This window comes from Molossus molossus, unplaced genomic scaffold (genome assembly GCF_014108415.1).
Source record: "Molossus molossus isolate mMolMol1 unplaced genomic scaffold, mMolMol1.p scaffold_m16_p_18, whole genome shotgun sequence".
Taxonomy (NCBI): Eukaryota; Metazoa; Chordata; class Mammalia; order Chiroptera; family Molossidae; genus Molossus; species Molossus molossus.
The window spans coordinates 59,894,522-59,917,919 of record NW_023425353.1 but is presented as its reverse complement, the minus strand read 5'-3'; the positions used below and the strand labels follow the sequence as shown (position 1 = coordinate 59,917,919).

At 51.8% G+C, this 23,398-nt stretch overlaps 1 protein-coding gene across 1 annotated transcript; it reads left to right on the top strand.

Moving 5' to 3' along the window:
* The first annotated feature begins 5,670 nt into the window (after nt 1-5,670).
* On the top strand, nt 5,671-15,458 carry POMGNT2 (protein O-linked mannose N-acetylglucosaminyltransferase 2 (beta 1,4-)). The gene is made up of 2 exons (XM_036266872.1): nt 5,671-5,727; nt 13,148-15,458. The coding sequence occupies exon 2, from the start codon at nt 13,252-13,254 to the stop codon at nt 14,989-14,991; it is 1,740 nt and encodes a 579-aa protein (XP_036122765.1). The 5' UTR covers nt 5,671-5,727; nt 13,148-13,251; the 3' UTR covers nt 14,992-15,458.
* Nucleotides 15,459-23,398: the final 7,940 nt, after the last annotated feature.

Below are 23,398 nucleotides of genomic sequence, written 5' to 3'. Positions count from 1 at the left end.
CCTGGAAGCCCAGCCTAGGGCGTGTTCCTCCATCAGCCCATCGAACCTGCGAGCCACCTCACATCCCTTAGTAAGTCCTGCTTATGCCCACCAGAGTGACTTCATCGTCTGCCACTAAGCACCGCTCTGTCGCAGGGCTGACGGGAGTCCCCTGGGGCCTGGGTGCCAGTGGGTGCTGGGGCTTCAGAAAGGAGCCAAGAGAAGAAATGGCTCTTTGGAGGAGCCAAGGGCACAGGGAGGAGAGGGGAGGGGCAGCGGGGCAGCACACACAGGCAAGGCGGGAAGGGAAAGCCCACAGACGCCCCCTGGTGGTTGCAGTCAAAGAGCCCCTAATCGGGAAATTGCTGGATGGAGTGTCGCGTGTTCCAACAGTTCCAGCTGCTTCTTCAGTAGTTCATTCCTCTGTTATGCTGACAAATGCTTTATGTGAAGTTTTTTTGAGGAAAACTAGTAAAAGGGCAAAGTGTCCAGTTTGGACTGTGTCATAATAGCAACCCTGAGGCTGCAAGTCCCTGAATCCACTGATGTCCGGAGTGGCCTTGTGACCAACCAGGTCCTGAGACTCCAGGAGGGGGAAAGATGGAGATAATTTCCCCTAATTCTCAAGGGCAAGGGGGCCCCTAAGTGACAACTGTGTCATCGTGCCTGCATAGTGTCTGATTTCCACTTTCTGAGTGAAAAATCTGAGGCTTCAAAGGGGCACACAGCGAGTCAGAGCTCACAGCTAGATCTGCCCGGTTTCACAGCCTGAGACCCAGCCGTTGACTCCCAGTGAGCCCACTCAGAACCAGCTGCAGTTCAGGCAGAAAGCCAAGCTAAAGGGCCAGCAAAGAGCTTACGGTCAACACCAAGCCAGCAAGCAGTGCCTGGGAACAGGCGAGGTCCCCATGCTGCCCGGGCCCAGGAGGAGGATCCCCAGTGTCCCCTGGCCCTTGCTCCATGCTCTGAGGTGACCTCACTAGCCCTGTTCCTCAGCTGTGGGTCCTTCCTGGTTATCTCAGAGACCATAGCAACACTACGGTCCAGCCACACACTTAGCTATGTGATCCCTTTGAAGGCGGCTTTTTATTTTCTGAGAACTTAAGGATGCCCTTTTCCAATACCTTATCTTTATCAGCGTCACTCACTCCTAACCCTGCTGGTAACCTTACTCAAATTGGATCAAGCAAAAAGGAGAAAGGAAAAAAAAAAAAGGAGAGGAGGGAAACAGATTGGTTCATGTTTCTGAAAAATCCAGGATTTTTAGCTTCAGGTCTGGCTGGATCCAGGACCTAACATAGTCCCTCACTTTCTTTTATTTTTCTCCTCATCTCTTCCCTCCATTATTTTATTCTCCAGTAGGTCTCACCTTAAGGTGCTTCTTGGCATATCCGGGCTCACACCCTTAATGACCCAGAGGAAAGGGCTTCTCTTTCCCAGAAGATACAACACAAGTCTTGGAACTGAGGTTTGATGCCCACCTCTGAACCAAATTCTGTGGTCCGGGGGGGGGGGGGGGTAGGACTGCTATGATTGGTCACGACTCGGTCTTGTGCCACCCTTGGCACTGGGGACAAGGCCAGCCTACTCAAACCACGTGGACTAGGGTAGAAAAGGGCTGGCTTTCTGCAAGAACTCAAGGGAGCATATCCACAGGAGAATGGATGCTGGGTGGAGAACGGCCGCTGCTCTGCCTTAATTGCCTTCTCTACACGCGATCGTCCCTTCTTCTATTCAGAGTATCATTCCTATATGCTGCTGGTCTTTCTAAACGCCTCTCCCTGCTTCCCTCAGCACAACTTTTCCAGGTCGTGGCTCTGCAAGGTCCAAGCCATTTCCCTCCTCCATCTGCTAGCTACATGGCCTTAGGCAAGATTTTTAATGACTCTTAGCCTAGTTTCTCATGTGTAAACTAGGGACAAAAATGATCTACTATGTAAGGTTGTAATGAGGCTTAAATGAGATCATTTCTATCTAAAGCCAAGCATATAATATGTACTGAACAGATGGTATCTCTTACTATCACTGCAGTGGCCAAGAAGGTTTACAATGATCCTTGTCTCTTGGTATTCACACCCTTGCCTGGTCCCCTCCCACAGTGAATCAGAGCTGACCTACGAGGCTGACAGAATACTGAGAGGGACGTGTGAGGTCTGAGGCTTCTGAAGCTAGGTCACAATGGGATGCCTCTGCCTTTGTCTCTTGGATCACTTGCTCTGGGAGGAAGCGAAACACTCAAGAGGCCATGTAGACAGGTCCACGTGGAGAGCAGCCTCCAAAGAAACCCAACCTGCCATCACTTTGATCTCGGACTCCCAGTCTTCAGAATCATAAGAAAATAAATTTCAGTGGTTTAAGCCTCCCAGTCTGCAGTACTTTGTTGTGGCTGCACGAGCTCACTCATACACCCAGCCGGGGCCTTTCCATGTGGCCCGAGCTCGTCACAATGCTCACAGTGGGAACTGTCACCCACCCCACCATTCATTTGTCAGGTCATCAACAAGATGAAAATAAAAACCAGACATAATCTCACTACACAGGGTGGGTGCTGATAGCCTTCTAGACTTCTATGCACAAAAACACTCTTTTTAAAAAGGGATCATATTGAATGTTTTGATGCTTTTTTCATTAAATATGATATAGTCTGAAATATCTTCCACACATTAAGTAAAAATGATTTTACAACATCCTTTTAATGATTTCTTACATGGTCCATAATTTTGTTTAATCAATCCTGTATGGCTGAGAAATTAGGTAATTTCCCAGTTTTGTTTCTTTCTCTTCTAAAAACTTTTTACTTTGAAATAATCCCAGGTTCACAAGAAGTTGCAAAGAAAGTTCAGAGAGGCCCCATGAAACCTCTTCCTCCAGTTTCCCCCAGTGTGTATATCTTACCTAATTAGGGTACAATATCAAAACCAGGTATTTGACATTTGTATAAAGTTGTGTATAGTGCTGTGTCATCGTATCACATGTGCAGACTCATGTCACCACCACCAAAATCAAGATATGGAACTATTGCATCCGCTCAAAGATCTCCCTCCTGTCACCCCTTCATAGTAACAATCACCACTTCCCCATTCACCCCATCCTTAACTCCAGCCAGCCAGTAATCTCTTCTCCATCTCTATAGTTTTGACATTTCAAGAATGTTATATACAGAGAGTAACAAACAAACAAAACAAACAAGAAACTCATAGACACAGACAACAGTATGGTGGTTACCAGAAGGGAAAGAAATGGGGGTGGGTAGCAAAGGTAAAGGGGGTCACAGATATGGTGATGGAAGGAGACTTGACTTTGGGTGGTGAGCACACAATGCAATCTACAGATGATGTGGTATAGAATTGTACACTTGAAACTTATATAATGTTACTAACTGATGTCACCTAATAAGTTTAATAAAATAAAATAAAAGTTTAAGAAATATTATATAAATGGAATCATATAGTGTGTAAGCTTTTATGATTGACTTTTTCACTCTTTTTTGTAATGTATTATTTATTTTTATAAATAATGAATTTTAACTTATATATGTAATTTGCCTTTCTAATAGTGACATTTCTTTCCTGTTTGAAGACTACCAAAGGATAGTCCAACATCTAAAGATGTTGAGCCACTGTTTGAAATAGATGGAGATATAAGAAATTTTGAAGCATTTTTATCTTCAAGAACCCCAGTTCTTGTGGCTCAAGATGTAAAAAAATGTTTGCCGTGCACTGTAAACTTGGATCCCAAACTATAGGAAATTATTATAGATGGGTATTAGTAGTACATTTCATTTTTCTTCTCTGAAGTTCTCAAAATTTTTCTTTCTTTCTTTTTTTTTTTTTTTTTTGGTTAATCCTTACCTGAGGATATTTTTTCCATTGATTTGTTTCTATACTGCTCATGTTTTTTAAAAATTTATCTTTATGATTGACTTTTTTCATTCAGCATAATGACTTTGAGATCCATCCAACCTGTTGCATATATCAATTGTCCATTCCTTTTTATTGCTGAATAAATAGTATTGTATGATATGGATGTACTAACAGTGTTTTAGATCATTCATCCATTGAGGAATATTCTGTTTATTTCCAGTTTGGGGCCATTACAAATAAAGCATCCATAAATAATTAGTAAAGTTTTTGAATGGACATGAGTTTTCATTTCTCTGGATAAATGCCCAAAAGTGCTATTGATGAGTCATAGGGTGAGTGCATATATAGTTTTTTAAGAAACTACCACTATTTTCACCAGCAATGTTTCACCGGCCAGGGCTCTATTACTATTTTTAGTTCTACCAATAATTGTTTTGTTTTAAGGTTCTATTGTTAGGTACATTCACATTTAGGATTATTATGTGTTCTTGGCAAATTGACTTTTTAATCATTACATGCTATCCCTTTTTATCCCTGCTCATTTTCATAGATCTTGATTCTGTTTAGTCTTTAATTAATAAAGCCACTCCAGCCTTTTAATTTATTATAATTATAAACAACACTTGCCCTGGCCAGTTTGGCTCAGCAGTTAAAGCGTCGGCCTGCGGTCCGGAGAGACCTGGGTTCGGTTCCTGCTAAGGGCACGTACTTCGGTTGCAGTTTGTCCCCAGCCCTGGTTGGTCGTGCGGGTGGCAGCCACTCGATGTGTCCCTTCACGTCGATGTTTCTCTCTCTCTCTCCCTCCCACTCTAAATGTACAAAAAATGGAAAAATATCCCCGGGTGAGGATAAAAAAAATAATAATAAAAAATAAAAATAAATAAATAAATAAACAACATGGTCAACCTTTGCATTCGTGCACGATTGTTACAATTTGTCGGTTAGAGTGCTGCATGTTTTTAAAGATTTTTTACTGTGTTGTCAATTGCCCTGCAAAAATGCACCAGCATATTGGCTCAATACTTAGGCATTATCATTTAAAAATAATTACAAAGCAAAAACAGGTTTTCTCTAACTCAATAAAGAGAAATGTTATCTCATAGCTCAGTAGAGGTGGAAGTAGTCATGGTCAGCGCACATTTAAATGAGTGAAATTCAAATCTATCCTAGCAAAAGGTCGAGAAACCTAAAATTCATAAAGCAAGAAATAGAGTACATGTACATTTCGAGCGTTGGCAGTAGATGCCAGATGCAGCAGCCATGAGAGTTGGGATTGGTTGCCCTTGAGGAGCTGGATAGACCGGGGAGGGAGGGTTAGGGTGAGGGTGGGAAAATTGGGAGTAATGCACAAGAGGAACAGTGCTTTAGTATTTAGGTACCTTGTCATATTACACTTTTTAAAGCACGTGCAAGTCTTACTTACTTTGAGTTTATAAGTAGCATCTGGTTGTTGGTGTAACTTGCATTTAAATGTATTATCAGGACTCCCATAATTGTACAAACGCCAAGTGAAACAGCCTCTCCGGAAGCAAACTACAACTCCCAGGATTCCGCGGGTTGAAGAGGTGGTTTGTTCTCGGATTCAAACTACAATTCCCAGAACTCCGCGCGCCGAGGGGGTGGTTCTGGCTGAGGGCTGGGCGGCTGCACCCGCGAGCCTGCGCACGCGCACGGACAGCCACGCCGGGCTCGCCAGCCGGGCAGGCGCACGGCGGCACCCGCGGGCGGGCACCCGCGAGCCTGGCGGTGGCAGGCGGGACGGCGCGGCTCGGAGCAGGCGCTGGGGCGGCGTTGCAGCGGCGAGTTCAGCCAAGGTGTCGCCGCAGAAATCGCTCCAGGACGCGTGGGCCGAGGTGGCTTCAGCCCCGCGGAGCCCCGGCTGCGGGTGAGACGCGCGCACTCGGGGCTGGCGAGGGCTCCGCGACCCGGCTGGGTTTGGAGTTGAGGGGTGGGCCCCTCCACCTCCCCGCAGAGTGGACGGCGGGGCCGCCGGGCCCTGGGGTGAAGGGGAGCCGAGGTGAGTTTGCAGAACGGAGGAGTGACGTGTGATGCGGGCTGAAGGAGGCGCGGGAGGTGAGCAGAGGTCAGGGGAGGTGGACCCTGAGGGTCCTGGTGCCGCCGGCCCGGCGTGCCCGCTGAAGCTCTCAGCTCGGGGCAGGCACTGTCAGCGGGTCCCCAAGCCCTTAGCCTAGGAGATGACGGTGCGCATGAGGCGCGGGTGGCGGGGAGCCAAGCGAGGTGTGCGAAGAGGGCCTGGGCCTCCCGAGCGCCCTTTGAAGGCTGTACCTGGACAGGCCTGCAGCCGATCCCGGCGCTACTTGGGGCTCGACAGGGCACCAGCTGTGTGCCCGGTGATAAGAGCCTGTCACGCCTGCTTGACAGTGCTTGGGTAGCTCTGAAAGAGGGACCCAATGAACTCCTGACCCCATGCATGGGTGTGGGAACCCGGCTCCTGGTCACTGATGGAAATCATCTGCCAAGGACTGAGGTCCTCAGGCCAAAGCCCCGCACTTGGCGGTGGGCGTCAGGATCTGTTTATTTTATGCCAACCAACTCGCAGAGCCTGCTCTTGGGGGAAGCAAGCCTAGGATGGGTAGGGTTACCTGGTGAGCTTGACAGGACTTAGTAGCTAAGAGCACAGGTAGAACAGGCTTCGTTCTCCAGCTGTTTACTGTTACACATGCTGGACATTCAAATCCTGACTCTGGTTTATTAGCTGTGTGCCCTTAAGCAAGTCACTTATCTTCTCTGAGCCTGTTTCTTCCTCTGCACAATGGGAATGAAAGTACTACCTTCATCACCGGCTTGCTGTGACAGTGAAATGAAGTAATGCTGTACAAGTCTTCAGCTCAGTGTCTGGTCCACGGTGACTGTTCCTCCTATGATAGAAAAGGTTAGAGGTGAGATTGGAACCCAGGTCTGCCTTTGTACTGGAATTAGCTGCCCTCTTGGAGATCTTTCAGTTCATCTTTTCACATCACAGATGAGGAATCAGAGTCCCTGTTGATGGCACAGCCAGGAAAGAATACAGGCCCCCCGCTCCCAGGGATAGCCAGTCCATCAGTTCCTGAGCCTTGGGCCCCCAGAGGGTGAGGGAAAATGGAGGGTGGAGATCCTCAGCAAAGAGGAGGATGGTGCCGGTGGCTGGGTTCCCGCACACCCTGGCCATGTGGGCATCCTGGTGGCCTTGATGTGGTGGGTTGTCAAGCAGCTGCAGCTGTTTTCCAACTGGCCTTCTGGTTGGAAAGCTCTTGTTCCAAGCCTTGCTTCTGAAAATATTTAGCCATAAACAAAGGCTTCTAGTGAATATATTGAGCTAACCAGAAAACTAAATTACCAAATGCTTCATTCCCCATGAGTCCTCATCGCTCTCCATTTGGTTGTCAGTGGATACTCTGCTCCAGGACCCACTCATCACCTGATAGGCTTTTTAAATGGGGTGAAATGATGAATATGAAAGGGGGACCCACAAATGTCATCATAGGCTTTGGAGTCAGACTTGGGCTCGAATATCAGTCCCACTGCTTCATAGCTGTGTGACACTGGGCAATTCACTTACTTCCTCAAATGTGAAACGGGATCGCTAACACCTATTTTAGGTTTGTAGGAGGGAATGAATGAGACCATTCACGTTAAGGACTTAACATTGTGTCTGGCGTAGAGTGACAGCCAGCGAATGGGAGTTGTTACCTCATTGTTACGATTAAGAATAACAGTATAAGAATAATTGTCAGGCAGTGCACTTTGCTTAGTTGTCTCTTTGAATTTACAAAACTGCCATGAGAAGTAGGTATAATTGTGTTTTTCAAACCAGGAAATGGAGGCTTGTGGGGGGTCAAGAATTGGCCCAGGCACACACAGAAGAACAAATACTACCTGACATAATTTGGATGATGAAGCTAAAGTAGTCAACTCGTAGAAGCAGAGAATGGAATAGTGGTTGCCAGGGGTTGGAGGAAGGGAAACAGGAAAGTGTTAGTCAAAGGGAACAAAGTTTCAGGTGTACAAATGACTACATCCTAGTGATCTACTGTACAGCATCATGCCTGTGGTTGGCAATGCTTATATATTATTATACACTTGAAATTTGCTAAGAGTGTAGATCTTATGTGTTAAGTGTTTTATCACAAAAATTAATAGTAATAATAAGAGGTTAGGAGGAAACTTGGAGGTGATGGTTAGGTTTCTGGCATGTAGATTACGGTGATGGTTTCATAGGTGTGTACTTATCTCCAAATGCATCAAGTTATAGATATCATGCACAGCTTTCTGTATGTCAGAAGGAAAAAGACGAAACGGTCTGGAGTCATGCTGCTGCTGAGCGACAGGATGGGCGCCATTTAACTCTCTGGCTCCTGGTCTTTGCAGCTTGGAAGCACAGTATGACCTGGGGCAGCCTTCAGTGCTAGGGCCAGGGGTCTTCTCATACTACTTGGAGAAGAGGCGGGACCCTGCAGCCTGGCTGCATGTGTTTCCTGCCCTGTCTGAGCTCCCATGAGGCTGTTGGAGGCTGTCGGAGGCTGTCCCCCGGGTGAGTCTGGGAGAGGCAGTGTTAGGAAGAGGCCGCTGAAGCAAAGACCCGCGGGGCTGGGGAAGGGTGCAGTTGGGCGAGACCTGGAGAGCTTGGTTATGAGAAAAAATGGTCTCGTTACGGGCTGGGAAGGGTCTCAGAACTGCGTTCTTCCCTGGGCCTGCTCGCTGCTTTGGGGAGGAGGGCCACTCGTGCTGCAAGGAGGAGCCCTGGGCCGAGGCAGCATGCCGCTGCTTTCCCCGTGGCTGCCTGTAGGCGCTCACACTGCCTCTCAGGGCCTCTTTTATAAAGTGAAGAGTTGGAGCACATTACTTCGAAGGGTGTTTAGCTGTAAAAGTGGAATTTTGTCCTTCTAAATTGGTGGCTTAGCCCTCTCAGGACAGCACCAGCACTGGTGGGATAATGGTCACAGCAGTTGTACCCAGACTGCCCTTGGGGAAAGAATGGCACGGCTCCCTGAGCCTCCTGCCACCGTGGGCCTCTCGGTGCCTGGCTGGGTGGGACATAATTACACAGAGGAAGCCTTGGGTTGCTAAGTTACATTTGAGGGCCTGTGGGTCTGCACGTCCAGAGCCCTCCACACCTGCTCTGCCCTTCCGTGATAAAAACTCATTGTTCTGTCACTAATTGTACCTCTGAGTCTGATGGCAGATGAACACAGTGCTTAAGAGCAAGATCTCTGGCTGGGTGGCTCAGTTGATTGGAGCATTGTCCCGTACACCAAAAGCTTTCGGGTTCGATTCTCAGTCAGGGCATATACCCAGGTTGCAAGTTCCATCCCTAGTTAGGGTGTGTATGGGACACAACTAATCAATGTTTCTCACATTGATTTATTTTTCTCTCTCTCTCTAAAAATCAATTTAAAAAATATATCCTTGGGGGTAAGGATTAAAAAAAGAACAAGATCCTGGAATCAGACCCAGATTTGCATCCTGGTGCCCCTGCTTGAGTGTAAGGCCTGCAGCAAGGCATGTAATTCCACTAAGCCTCACTTTTTTTCATAGTAAAAGAAAACAGCCCTGGCCGGGTGGCTCAATTAATTAGAGCATTCTCTCCCTCCCTCCCTCTCCCCCTTACTCTCTCTTTAAAATCAATAAAAACATCTTCAGATGCGGATTTAAAAGAAAGAAAGAAAATGGAGATGATACTGGTACCTGCAAGGAGGGCCTTTGTTAGGCTTAAATGAAAAAGGGCAGGAAAGGGGGTGAGGACAGTGTCTCGTATATAGTAGGTGCTCAGTAAAGTAAGATGGTGGTAGCATTAATCTGCACCCGCTGCGCAGCGGCCAGCATCCTCTTCCCCGAGCTAGCGCACACTTCTTGCTTCTTTGTGAACGTTTTATGCTTCCTGTAATGAGTTGTCTTCTGACCCTCCTGATGCTCCAGTCCTCTCAAACCGGCCCCGGGGCCCATTGTTTATGTGTCCACATTGGGGTATGCGCATTCCCCGTAAGTAATGTTTTTATTTGAATTTGCAGTTTCACCCACAAAAACTGATGCAGGTGTGTTCTGTGTCTCCTGTTGGAGCATCTCAGCACAGGCTCACATGATTCTGTTTCCTGCTTGCATCCCTGTTTATGGCCACATGGGTGCGCTGTTCTGCTGCTTTGTGGTGCTAGAGAGGACCACACAGGCAGATCTAACTTGCAAGTGACTCAGGTTGCCAACCAACAGCCAGATGATGTCAGAGCAGGCTGTGCCACCAAAGGTTTCTGCATTGGGAGGCTGGTGAGAGGGATGCAGGGAGTCAGTGGGAGGCTGGGCTCACCTCCGCCTGCCCAACTGTCTTGCCCATACTGAGAAGCATAGAGCGTGGCTGTCCTCAGCCAAGCATGACATCACCCACTGCACCAGAGTCACACGGATTGGAATTCTTTTGGGTCCCCCTCTTTGAAGGAGTTCCATACCTGTTTATCAATAAGAAAGCAAGTCACCGTCCTGTTAATGTAGAATTAATGTCTCCAGCTTTGATTCAGCTTTGCCCTTTATACCAAAACAAAGAGATATTATTTACGTCAAGTTTTCCATCTGAGAATGTGAACTCTTAACAAAGTGTTAAATATACCTGCTTAATTAAATGTGAAGTTTTACAAGGAGCACTCAGAGGCTGCCAGCGCTTTGGCAAAGGGTAACTGCTTTCATCAGAACACCTGATGCCCTGTAAATGTTTGTCTAATTGGGGGGCACATTGAAGCAATGTGTTACCAGTCCCATTTTATATACTGCTTCTGGCAACAAAAGGAGGGGTGAGAAGAAATCGCTCTGAGGACGTTTACATTATCAGAACTTGTTTGCAGGACACATCAATGCAGGACCAAAAGCCTCCAGACTTTAGCATGAACAGTTCAGGCTGTATCTAGGGTAAAAGCACTTTTCAATGACAAAATAAGAAGGCTGTAATTTTCTGCGAGAATTAGGCACAGCCCTTAGAAGTAAAATTGTTAGAAAATTATGTAAGGCCTCATGTGGGCACTGTCTTGGCCTGGGCCCTGCTGGGTCTTCTGCAGCCTGGGGCTGGCGGGGGCTGGCAGCACCCCCCTCCACATCCTGCTCCTGGAGGGACGACCAGTGACCTGCAGCTTGTGTGGCTGTCCTGCAGGTGGGGACTGGGGTGCAGCTGGTGAGGCAGGCAGCCCCAGCCCTTGGGCCTATATATCATCCTCATTCAGTTTGAATAGCTGCTGGAAGTTATAACTGAACACATTTCACATTGTAAGTGGATTTCTGGCTTCTCTGGAAAGACCAGCAGAGTAGTGTTATGGACTGACCTATGTTCCCACAAATTCATATGTTCAAACCCTAAGCCCCAAGGTGACTAAATTTGGAGATAGGGACTTTAAGAAGGTAATTCAGGTTAAATGATGTTATAGTAGTGGGACCCTAATCTGATAGGGCTGGTGTCCTTATGAGAAGAGGAAGAGAGACCAGACATTTCATTCCCTCTCTATGCACACAGAGAAGGGGTTGTGTGGGCACACCGAGAAGACGGCCATCTACAGGCCGGGGACAGAGGCCTCAGGGAGCCCAAACCTGCAGACACCTTGATCTGGGACTTCCAGCCTCTAGAACTGTGCGGAAATGAACGTCTGTTGTCGAAGCACCCAGCCTGTGGTCCTTTGTTATGGTCTCCTGAGCACACAAATACAAGGAGGTGCCACCAGGCCACTTTCCTGCCTGGCCCTCCTGACCTTGAGCTTTAAGGTGGGTGTTCAGTGTCTGGGTCACAGCCCACCCCTGGCTTCACTCTCCCCTTTGACTCTTAGCCCCAGAGGCATGTGAGTTTACCTTCTGTGCCAGGCCTAGAATTCCTGGAGCTTTTACTCCTTGGCAGATCCCAAGGCCCTTGTGAATAACTTGTCTGTGTCTGTGTCTGGAGCTGACTAGCACCCCACCCCCCAGAGTGGAGCCTGCACCCCTTGTCAGAACCCAGCCTCAGATGGGGAGCCCCCCTGGCAGGTGGTGTCCCCACCCCCACTGCCCAGCTCCTACTGTGTCTGCAGGTGTTCCCCCAGTGCTTCTCGGAACAGATGGGGTCCTAGAAGGGGGATTCCCTAAATCTGTGGTAATCGCATAATGTTTAGCTGCTCCAGGAGCTAAGTGAAGCAGTTTTGGGGAATGAATTGGCAGCATTCTTCTGTCTGCCTCAGTTTCTAAAGAGCTGTCTTAGGCACACTTTTAGTCCTTTATTTTTTTCCTTTCCTTTTGAAAAACATTCTTGCTCTATCATGCTTTGTCCTGGCAAGGATTCAAGTGGAAGATTATTTGCACTGGTTTCCAGTAAACTTGAAGGGGGAGTGGAGAAGCGAGGTAGGGAAGGGCCCCATGCTTTAACACCGCACGATTCCAGCGGAATGTTCTGCCCATCCCAGCACACTCCCCTTTCCACGTTCCCCTCTGAAGGGGAACTGAGAGCCCGAAGGCCCAGGGAAGTTCTCTGGACTCTAGTCATCCTGCCTCTGTCAGCACCAATGCCGCAGGGCTTAGGGGTGGGTGGAGGACTCAGCATCTAATTATAAACAGTCCTCTCCCACCCCACTCTCCAAGACTGGTTCCTGTAACTTCCCCCAAGGCCTGAGCTCAGTGGATTGGCTACTGCACACACAGCCCCCCAGACCCAAAGGAAAACCCCGGCCTCCTTCCTGCCTGGGTCCCCGCCCCACAGCCCCACCGATGGCCAGGCCTGCCTTCACCGCAGGGACACCTAGGAGAGGGGCAGGTGCGGAATGCTCACCAGAGAGCTGTGTCTCTCAGGTTGGAGGTGTGTCTTTCCTCACCTTCCTGGGGCGTCTTGCTTTCTCATATTCCCGGGTGTGTTCATTTTCCCTTTAGTTTCTGTCGGAAGCCATTCTTGTCCATGATCGGAGCAAGACGTGCACCGGCTTGTGCCTCACAGTTCAGCCCCTTGTCCCTGCAGGGAGGGCTTCATTTATTATTTTTCTGCATATCAATTTATGACTCATCCACTCTCCAGAATTCTGTCATTTGTAAGGGTGATTTATTTGATTCTTTTTGTTTCCTTTGTGGCCAAAGCAAGTCATATGGCCAAGCCCAGAGTTGGGGTGTAGAGAGGTGTACCGCGCCATGGACGCAGAGGGGGCCCCGGGGAGGGAGGAGTTTGGAACAACGGTGTAATCTGTACTGCCAGTGTGCCAAACGGTGCACACCGATCCCTGCTGTAGCTGGGACACAGCCGAGTGCAGCGCCTGGCACAGTGGGCGCTTGAGCCGACTGCAGAGAGACTGCCAACAGCTGTTCCTTTTCCTTCTCTCCTGCAGGCTTTAGCCAGTCGTGCTCAGGGTCCCGCAGGGATGGGTAAAGCCCACCAGGCCTGTGGCACTTCCCCGGGGCCATCGCCTCGCTAGGCCCCGGTGGCGGTAGGATGCAGCTGTCGGCCGTGCTCAACGCCCTGCTGGTGTCCGTGCTGGCGGCCGTGCTGTGGAAGCACGTGCGTCTGCGCGAGCATGCGGCCGCGCTGGAGGAGGAGCTGGCCCTCGGCCCACAGGCCCCCGCGGCCCCGGCGCTGCCCATCGACTACCCCGAGGCGCTGCAGAGCGTGATGGAGGGCGGCACGCACATGGTGTGCACGGGACGCACGCACACCGACCGCCTCTGCCGCTTCCAGTGGCTCTGCTACTCCAGCGAGGCGGAGGAGTTCATCTTCTTCCACGGCAACAGCTCCGTCATGCTGCCCAACCTGGGCTCCCGGCGCTTCCAGCCGGCCCTGCTCGACCTGTCCACCGTGGACGACCACAACACGCAGTACTTCAACTTCATGGAGCTGCCGGCCGCCGCCCTGCGCTTCCTGCCCAGGCCCGTGTTCGTGCCCGATGTGGCCCTCATCGCCAACCGCTTCAACCCAGACAACCTGATGCACGTCTTCCACGATGACCTGCTGCCCCTCTTCTACACCCTGCGCCAGTTCCCTGGCCTGGCCCACGAGGCCCGGCTCTTCTTCATGGAGGGCTGGGGCGAGGGCGCGCACTTCGACCTCTACAAGCTCCTCAGCCCCAAGCAGCCTCTCCTGCGGGCCCAGCTGAGGAGCCTGGGCCGGCTGCTGTGCTTCTCCCACGCGTTCGTGGGCCTCTCCAAGATCACCACCTGGTACCAGTACGGCTTCGTCCAGCCCCAGGGCCCAAAGGCCAACATCCTGGTCTCCGGCAACGAGATCCGGCAGTTCGCACGGTTCATGACGGAGAAGCTGAATGTGAGCCACGCAGGGAGCCCGCTAGGCGAGGAGTACATTCTGGTCTTCAGCCGCACCCAGAACAGACTCATCCTGAACGAGGCGGAGCTCCTGCTGGCCCTGGCCCAGGAGTTCCAGATGAAGACAGTGACGGTGTCCCTGGAGGACCACGCCTTTGCAGATGTGGTGGGGCTGGTCAGCAACGCCTCCATGCTGGTGAGCATGCATGGGGCCCAGCTGGTCACGGCCCTCTTCCTGCCCCGTGGGGCCACTGTGGTTGAGCTCTTCCCATACGCTGTCAATCCTGACCACTACACCCCCTATAAGACGCTGGCCACGTTGCCTGGCATGGACCTCCACTATGTTGCCTGGCGGAACATGGAGCCAGAAAACACAGTCACACACCCTGAGCGGCCCTGGGACCAGGGGGGCATTGCCCACCTAGATCGGGCCGAGCAGGCCCGTATCCTGCAGAGCCAGGAGGTCCCCCGGCATCTCTGTTGCCGGAACCCCGAGTGGCTGTTCCGAATCTACCAGGACACCAAGGTGGACATCCCATCCCTCATCCAAACCATACGGCGTGTGGTGAAGGGCCGGCCAGGGCCACGGAAGCAGAAGTGGACAGTCGGCCTCTACCCGGGCAAGGTGCGGGAGGCGCGGTGCCAGGCGTCGGTGCAGGGCGCCTCCGAGGCCCGCCTCACTGTCTCCTGGCAGATCCCGTGGAACCTCAAGTACCTGAAGGTGCGGGAGGTGAAGTACGAGGTGTGGCTCCAGGAGCAGGGGGAGAACACCTACGTGCCTTACATCCTGGCCCTGCAGAACCACACCTTCACCGAGAACATCAAGCCTTTCACCACCTACCTGGTGTGGGTCCGCTGCATCTTCAACAAGCTTCTCCTGGGACCCTTTGCAGATGTGCTGGTGTGCAACACGTAGCGAGCGTGCGGGGGCCGGGCCTCGGGGGTGTCCCCTGCAGCTCAGACCCTGGGCCCGCTAACCCCATGGTGGCTTCTGGCAATTGTGTGTTTATTTATTGAGCAGGCCTGCCCCGGGCCTGTGCCCCCGTGTCTTACTGCGTCTGGGATGTGGGTTCACATCACTCTGTGCTCATGCGGTGGGACACTCCTACCCCTGCCTCCTTCCCCCATCCTGAGCATCCATACCCCTGGAGAGGTCCTTAGGGGAGGAGAAGAAGGAAGAAGGAAGGTAAGAACCCCAGGAACCTCTGGCTGAGTGACCATGCTGTTCTCTACCGAGTCCTTCTGGTTGGTGCCCAGGTGTCTGGAAACTGCAGGTAATCGATCGTGGTGGTTTGGGGGTGGGCCTGCAGCTGCTTTCACCATGAAGTTTGTCTGTAGCCCAGTAAGGGTGTGTTTGGGACATTCATTAAATGATTATAAACATTTCGGTCAAGTCTCTTTATTGTATTGTAGGAAGAGAGGCCGGGAGAGGCCCTGTGACCCTGATAGCCAGCCGAGGGGCTGAGGCAGAGGGAAGCGTCGAGGACTGGGCCGCGAGGCCGGCTGATTGGACCGCTGGGTGGGTGGCTCGTTTCCATCTGGGGGAAGCCCGGGAGGGGGTGGGAGAGGGCCGTGGTGAGGAGGAGCAGTCCGCCAGCGTTCTTAGGTCCACTGCACAGACTCTCAGGGCCACGAGAGACCACACCTGGCTGATTGGACCGCTGGGTGGGTGGCTCGTTTCCATCTGGGGGAAGCCCGGGAGGGGGTGGGAGAGGCCTGTGGTGAGGAGGAGCAGTCCGCCAGCGTTCTTAGGTCCACTGCACAGTCAGACTCTCAGGGCCACGAGAGACCACACCTGGCTGATTGGACCGCTGGGTGCGTGGCTCGTTTCCATGTGGGGGAAGCCCGGGAGGGGGTGGGAGAGGGCCGTGGTGAGGAGGAGCAGTCCGCCAGCGTTCTTAGGTCCACTGCACAGTCAGACTCTCAGGGCCACGAGAGACCACACCTGGCACGGGTCCACTCAGAAGGACGTGGGACAGGACGCGGCAGGGTGGCTGGGCAGCGCCAGGCTCCTCTCTTCCACGGGCGAGGCGCACACCAGTGCAGGGGCCATTCCCTTGCCCCCTCCCCCCCGCAAAGGGCTGCCCAAGGGTGAGACGAGCCCATAGTCGGCCCGTAGTCGCAGCCGTGGAGGCCCTTTGGCTCAGTAGCCCCGGGGGAGCCCGTACTGTAAACGACCGACAGCCTTCCCAGGGCCCCTCTTGGGTCGTGCCCCATAGAAGGGTTGTGAGGTTGTCGCACTCAGGGAAGCCTGGCTGTGGTGTCCTTCCCGGTGCTGTGGTTCATTCACGGTCCCTCCAGTCCGGTGTGGTTTGTCTGGCAGAGGTCAGTTTTCCGGCAGCAGTTTTGCCGAATAAACACCTGACATTCCCCCTTTATCTGGCTTCCATGGAAACAGCTAGAAAGTTAAACCTAGATCAGATGTGTCCTTAGAGAAGGAGGAAGCATTTTAGCCTTTTCTTCCACGGCCACCCTGACGCAGGTCTGACTCGTGAAGGGGCGGGAGGGTGTCAAGGAGCGCGGGTCGGGCTGCAGCCCAGCTCGGAGAGGTCGCTCCACGGGAGTCGGGAGTCTCGAGCCGGGCTGTCCATGGCCGAGCATCCTGGGCAGTGGCTGGGAGCTGTGTGGGAAGAGTGGTCTCGGTGCCGCTTCGGCAAGTGGACTCAGATCCGAGGGGCACATTCCAAGGTCAGCGTGTGCCTCCATGACATTACCCAGAATATCTTTCTCCCTAACCACCCATCACCATCTCAGACTGCCATGTGAATCCACACGTGAAAATTCAGTCCAGTCAGGAGTCTCCGGCGCTGCTGGACAGGAGGGTGTAAAACGGTGCCACCACTTGGCAGTTTCTACTAAAGCTGAACATCTATGTCCCCGACCGCATATCAGCAATTCCTCTTCCAGGGATACACCCAAGAAACGACATGGACAAAACATTCCCAGCTCTGCCCAGACAAAAACTAAACAACCCAAATGTCCGTCAACAGGTAAATTCGTGCAGAGGACACAATTTAAAAAGAATGAACTGCCCTGGCCGGTTTGGCTCAGTGGTTAGAGTGTTGGTCCAAGGACCAAAGAGTCGCGGATTCGATTCCAGGCAAGGTCACGTACCTCAGTTGCAGTTCAATCCCCGGCCCTGGTCGGGGTCATGTGAGAGGCAACCACCTGATGTGTCTCTCTCACATGGATGTTTCTCTCTCCCTCCCTCCCTCACTCCCACTCTAACTAAAAATCAGTGGAAGAATATCCTTGGGTGAGGATTAAAAACAAATAAAAAAGAATGAATTTGCCCTGGCCAGTTTGGCTCGGTGGTTAGAGCAGTGACCTGCAGTCCAGAGAGTCTTGGGTTCAATTCCGGTTGAGGGAACGGACCTCAGTTGTGGTTCAATCCCTGGCCCTGGTCAGGGTCGTGCGGGAGGAAACCAACCAATGTGTCTCTCACACCGATGTTTCTCTCTTTCTCTCTCTCCACCCCCCTCCCACTCTATCTGAAGACAAATGGGAAACTATCCTCGGGTGAGGATTAAAAAAAAAGAATAAACTGTGGGTACATGCAACAATGTGAATCTCACAGACACAGAAGTCGGACTTGAAAGAATATATACTACATGATTCCATGTATATGAAGTCCTAGCACAAGAAAGCAAATCTATGGCAACAGAGGTCAGAGTCGTGGTTACTGGGAAGAGGGTAAAGACTGGATGAACACAGGGGAGCTTGGGATGCCTTGATCTGGGTGGTTGTGACACAGTAGCTGTCCACACACGCAGTCATCAGCTCACACTGGAGATTAGTGCACTTCACACACTTTGCATGCTCGTTACACCCCAATGCAAAAGGAACGGCTCACGTGGGGGAAAACCCTGTGTGTCCTCCAGCCCCCTGGGAAGTAGGCCTGTCACGTCCCCCACAGCCCCACTCTGCTGGCCTGTGTGTCCTCCTGGAAGGCACTCGACTCCCACAAGGGGGTGCCCATGGGCTACAAGCTCAGTGTGGGCGTCCGCATCTGTGCCTCGTGGCAGGAGCTCCGTGAGTGGTTTGTTGGTTCAGTGAACCAAAGGGTTTCTCTTGTGTGCAGTTCCCTTTTTCCAGACTCGAAACCCTGCTTTATGTGGAACTTGGTGCTGGTATTTTTTTTTCTTAATGTTATTACATGAACGCTTTGCCATGCCACGAAGCATTATTCTTGAAAACAAGATTCTGGTTGGCTACAGAACTTTCCGTTGTGTGGATTCACAAAGGAATCGGCACCCTGTCACATTTGTTAAGAGCCCAGCCCTGGCCACCCTTCCATGGCACTGAGTAGTACTGCTTTGCTTCTTTCCGTGTTTCATGTATTTTATTAAATCAGTGTTTAGTTAATTTATGGTGAAATACCCAGCTCTTCAGTGTAGACTTCCATGCATTCGACAGATCCATCCATCCACCCTGCATGGTGTGGATTATTCCATCTCCTTCTGTGCACTTTTTTAAACTTCAGAAATTTAGTAGGCAAGAATTATTTTTTGTTCTTATGTAGGAATTAATCAAATGCATTTAACAGTAAGGGTATTATTTTTCAATGCTGGTTTGTTTTCAGTCTGCGTCTTAATACGTCGACCATCAGAGACTCAGGTGAAGGTGAGGGCAGCAGAGTCTGGGCGCTGGGATCTGGGCTGCCTTCTCCACCCACAAGGACCCTGGTTTGTGTTCTGCCGCAGCACCCCTACAGTCATACCCCACTGCCCCTGGGGTTCCCCAGCTTCCATCTGCCATCTGTCTGTCTCCCCGCCTGACGCGCCCGCTCCTCCCTGAGGCCTCCCAGTGAATGGTCCCGCGTCCCGCACTTTCCCCAGCCCATCCCCCTCCACGCCCCAGGCCCGTGACCCCTCATACTGTTTTCTCACAAAAACTGAACTCTGTCTCTGCTGTCGTGTGAAACCTGAGCTCCTACCGAGAGATGCCTTCCTCTCCGGTTAACTCCGCAGAGACGCAGTGACTTCTCGTCGATTGGAAAAAATCAGAGGTTAACCCCAGCTCTCCCACTCACCCCACCCCAGAAAACTTCCAGCCCGCACACCCAAACGCCCTGCCAGACCTCCATCTCCCCAAATGAGCATTCCCTGAGCAGTGCTAACCAGAAGCCAGGTGGCCAGGAGAGGCCTCTGGTGTGGGAAGGAGGTGGGTGATGCGAGAGGAGGAGGAGGAACTCCACACGGCTCCTGAGTGATCGGAAGATCCATCCTCCCCCTGCCCTGGGCCTCCTCCCCATCGAGGAAGCCTTGGGGCAGAGCACGGCAGGTTCAAGGGGAAGAAAGGCCCGCATCCCTGGAAAAGCCCCAGACCCGAGAGACGCCCTCGCCTGCAGGACCTGTCTTACCTGAGCCGGCTGGCAGGTCTCAGGGATTCAGGTGGGACGTCCGAAAGCCAGGGCCAAGGGGGAACAGCTCAGGGTGCTCACAGAGGGCTCCACTCCTGCACCCCTGGGCCCTCCCCACCCAGGCAGGGCTCTTCCTCTGACCTCTGGCCCACAGCTGCATCCTCAGTTACAGGGACCTTGCTTTCCAAACGGAAGGCCAAGACACGTGCTCCGACAACCAGACAGAATATGTACACCCGGGCCTGTCTCCAAACATCTGGAACATGTAGCCACCACAGCACACGGCCTCTAATTCCTTCCGAATTGTACGTCCTCTCGGGAAATTCGCTCAATAAGATTTATTGAATGAACGAGGGAAGGAAGCAGGGGAGGGAGGGAGGAAGGGAGGGAGGGAGGGAGGGAGGGAGGAAGGGAGGAAGGGAAGATGGTGAGAGCAGCAGGTCTGGAGTCAAACCTGGGTTCAAACCCCAGCTCCACCAGTTACCTGCTCTGTGACCTTGAGCAAGTGACTCAACTTCTCTGAGCCTTGGTTTCCTTTACTGTCAAATGGGAACAATAAAACCGACTTCTTGGAGTTGTTTTGAAGGTTTACAATGAGGAACATGGGTCGAGCTCTTGGCGCAGTGGAGGCCGCTGTCCATGTCCGGTTCATGCCAGGCGGGGCCCCCAGGTTCCTGGGCAGACTCGGTGACTCCCTGCCCAGCTGAGGTTCTTCACCTGTAAGTGATGATCTACGGCGGGGGCTGTTGTAGGCATTGGGGAAGTCACCTGTGTACACCTGGCTTGTAATGAATTAGTTATCGCGGCTCCGGAATTCCACACCGAAACCCTGGAGGCCAGAGGTGATTCAGAAGTCTGAATGTGTCAGATAGAACGGTACCAGGTATTACACAGTCCTCCCAGCAGGGGCTGTGTTACCCAGTGACTGAACTGTCTGCGCTTCACGAAGATCCGCGAGCTTTAGATGTGAAGAGCTTGGGGACCTTTGGAATTGCACTTAGAGAGTCGTGAACTTCTGTTACTATCATCAGCTTCTCCCGCTCGGAAGTGCCATCGTTTTCCTTGGAGGAGCCTTTTTGGGGTGAGGTGCAAAGGGACAGGCTCAGGCCTGGGGTGAGGCCAGTCGAGCAGCATAGTGGCCAGCGATTGTGACGGCCTCGCCAGCGCCCTTTGGAGAGCCTCCTCCTGAAGGCCCATTAGCCTGCCACTGAGCAGACAGCCCCCCCCCCCCCCGCACTGCAGCCCCCTGGCAGCTTCTGCCCTCCAAGCCTCTGAGTTGTTGGGGATGTCCTGATTTGCCATCCCTGGCAATTTGCTTCCCTTGGCACATCAGTCTCATTCCAGAGATAACGGCGGAAGCACAGGGCAAGCAGCCCGCCCTGAGGCTGAGAGTGCTTTCCGAAAAGGATGAAAAGCAAATGAAGTTTCAAGTTTGCAGGAAAGACGCGGTTCATAGACTGAGCCGACTAACCAGCAAGGCGCAGTGGGCAGGAGCCAAGGCATGTGAATGTGCTTGGCCGAGTCCCAGGTTGCTGCTCCACGTCCCGGGGAACGCCCGCCTCACCATCAGCTCCGATCCGATCCGAAGCGGTTAGAGAAGGAGGAGCTGTCAGAGCGGCCGGAGAGGGCACTGGGAGCAACTTTTAGTGGTGGTCCTGGGCTCAAGACTAGTTAACACAGTTCCTGCCTGGATCTGAATTCTGGCCCTTCCACCTACCAGCTGGGTGACCTTGAACAAGTTACTTAACCCCTCTGTGCCTCATCTGCAAAATGGAGATCATTATAATCACAGCTCCCAGCAGGCTGTAGGGAGGTTAAGTGCTTTAAACCGTACAAACCACAGTCGTGGTGCCTGGGTGCATAGTCGCCACTCACTGAATGTTAGTGGTTATTGTAGCAAGTGCTCAGTGACCACTTGTCAAGTGCTAACCTCAGATCTGAACCCACGGCTCCTGCATTCAAGTCCAGTCCTCTGAATGGCAAACTAGAAACATTTTTAAGGATCGATACAGATATACAGATATATATTTGAAGACTTTCTGAAGCAGAAGGTAGGAAGTCAAGGGACACCTGCTGAGGAACAGCAGCACATTGAGGGGCCTGTGCCCCCAAATCAGAGTCATTCTCAGCTCAGGAGCAGCCAGAGTAGGGACTAGGCTCGACCTGAAGTTCTTGGACATGGGCAGACCTGGACTTGGAGCCCCCTGCACCCCCTCCCCATCCCCCTCCCCAGAGGAAGAGGCAGTGTTGAGGAGGTGGTGTCTTTGGTGGGTGGGCTGAGCAGGGAGAGCTGGGCCCCACCCCACAGTGCCACCCACAGGCGGCTGACAGGCATGGGGCAGGCAGGGAGGGGCCGGAGTGTCCACCATGATCCCTCTTTCTGAGCTGAGCAGACCTGTTCGCATCAGGACACGAAAGCACTTGCTAGAAGCTTGGGGCCTTGCTCACTGACAGGAAGATTCTGGCTGGTATCTTCAGAGAGAAACCACACACACACACACACACACACACACACACCCGCAGACCAGCCAACCCACCCATCTGCTGGACAGATGTCCCCTCCTCTCCCAGGCAGCCACCCAGACCCTTCCATGCGAAGGAGACCTGCTCTGGGACGTGGCTCAGCCCGGGCCTCACGCGGGCACTGCCAGCCGCCTTCACCTCGATTGCCCGCTGACCTTGAGTCTCACAGTCCAGCGGGGTGGAAAGAAAGACCCCCCGTACAGAGATGCGCGCACCCTACTGTGCTCTGGCAATGGAATGCTTCTCCACTTTGCTCTCTCCTTAACATTTTCTAGGCTGATAAGCGTCTCGCTCGCAATCCTGGCTGAGTGAGGTGCGTCAGGCGGGAGGGAGGGAAGGGGGACTCCAGACAGAAGGCAGAGCGGGGCAGTGAAGTGGACACTGGTTGCGTCCAGGAGGGGCAGCATCCCTTGGTAGGGTGTCCCAGGAAAGAGCTGGAAAAAGGGAGAGGAGAAAATACAAGTCAAAGGAAGACAAATGTATTGATCTTAGAAAAAATATCTGGGCCTTCTGAAGCCAAACTCCCTGTTCTAAGGACACTGCTGCCTCCCATGCCTGCCGAATATGCCAGGCGTGCCGGGTGTGTGCAGCCCCAACTGCCCCTCCCCGTCGGCTGGGAGGCGCCCCGGGAGGTTGTACAGCATCTGGAGGAAGCACCGGGCCCAGCTGGTTTATGGGCAGGCGCTCCCAAACCTGGAGAAATACGTGGTTCCCATCTCAGCTGCTCCTGGGCATGGAAAAGAGGAAAGTCCGAATCCACTTCATGGGGCTGCTCGCCTTTAATAACAGGACGGCCGTGGAGTGCGTAGGAAAGGGAACCGTAGACACATATGAACATACACACAAAGACTCTAAATAAAAGATTAACAAGTTAAACCCCGTCGTTCCAAAAAGGCTGCCAGGCCTCAGCCAAATGGGGTCATTCTGGGAATGGACCAATGAGTCAGCATTAGAAATAGTGGAGCAGAATTGGACCTCCTGCAGACACCGAGAAAGCGTTGATGAGATTCAATCCCTGGTCCTGGCGTTTTAAAAAGTCTTTCAGTGAGCTAAGCATGCAAAGAAACTTCCTTAGCTAAATAAAAGGTATTTATCAGCAACAATTTCTTTAAACCTGATAACACTCAATAGTGGGATTCGAAAGGTGTTCCCATTCGAGTCAGGAGTAACACGAGAATGCTTGAGACTGTGGCTGTTTACTCAGCGTTACCCCGAGACCCCAACCAAAATAGTAATACAACAGAAATACAGGTGTTCATACAAACACATACATGTATACACACATATACATACACACATTTGTGAACTAAAAATGTAAAAGTATCATTATTTGAAAATAGGATTTTCTATTTAAAAACTCTTAAGATATGCATCCACAATTCTATTGAGAAAAAAACGAATAAAGAAAAATAACTCATTCTCAATAGCAGTAAAAACT

Excerpts from the sequence above, each read along its gene's own strand:
- POMGNT2 (XM_036266872.1), top strand. The coding sequence starts at position 13,252 with ATGCAGCTGTCGGCCGTGCTCAACGCCCTGCTGGTGTCCGTGCTGGCG.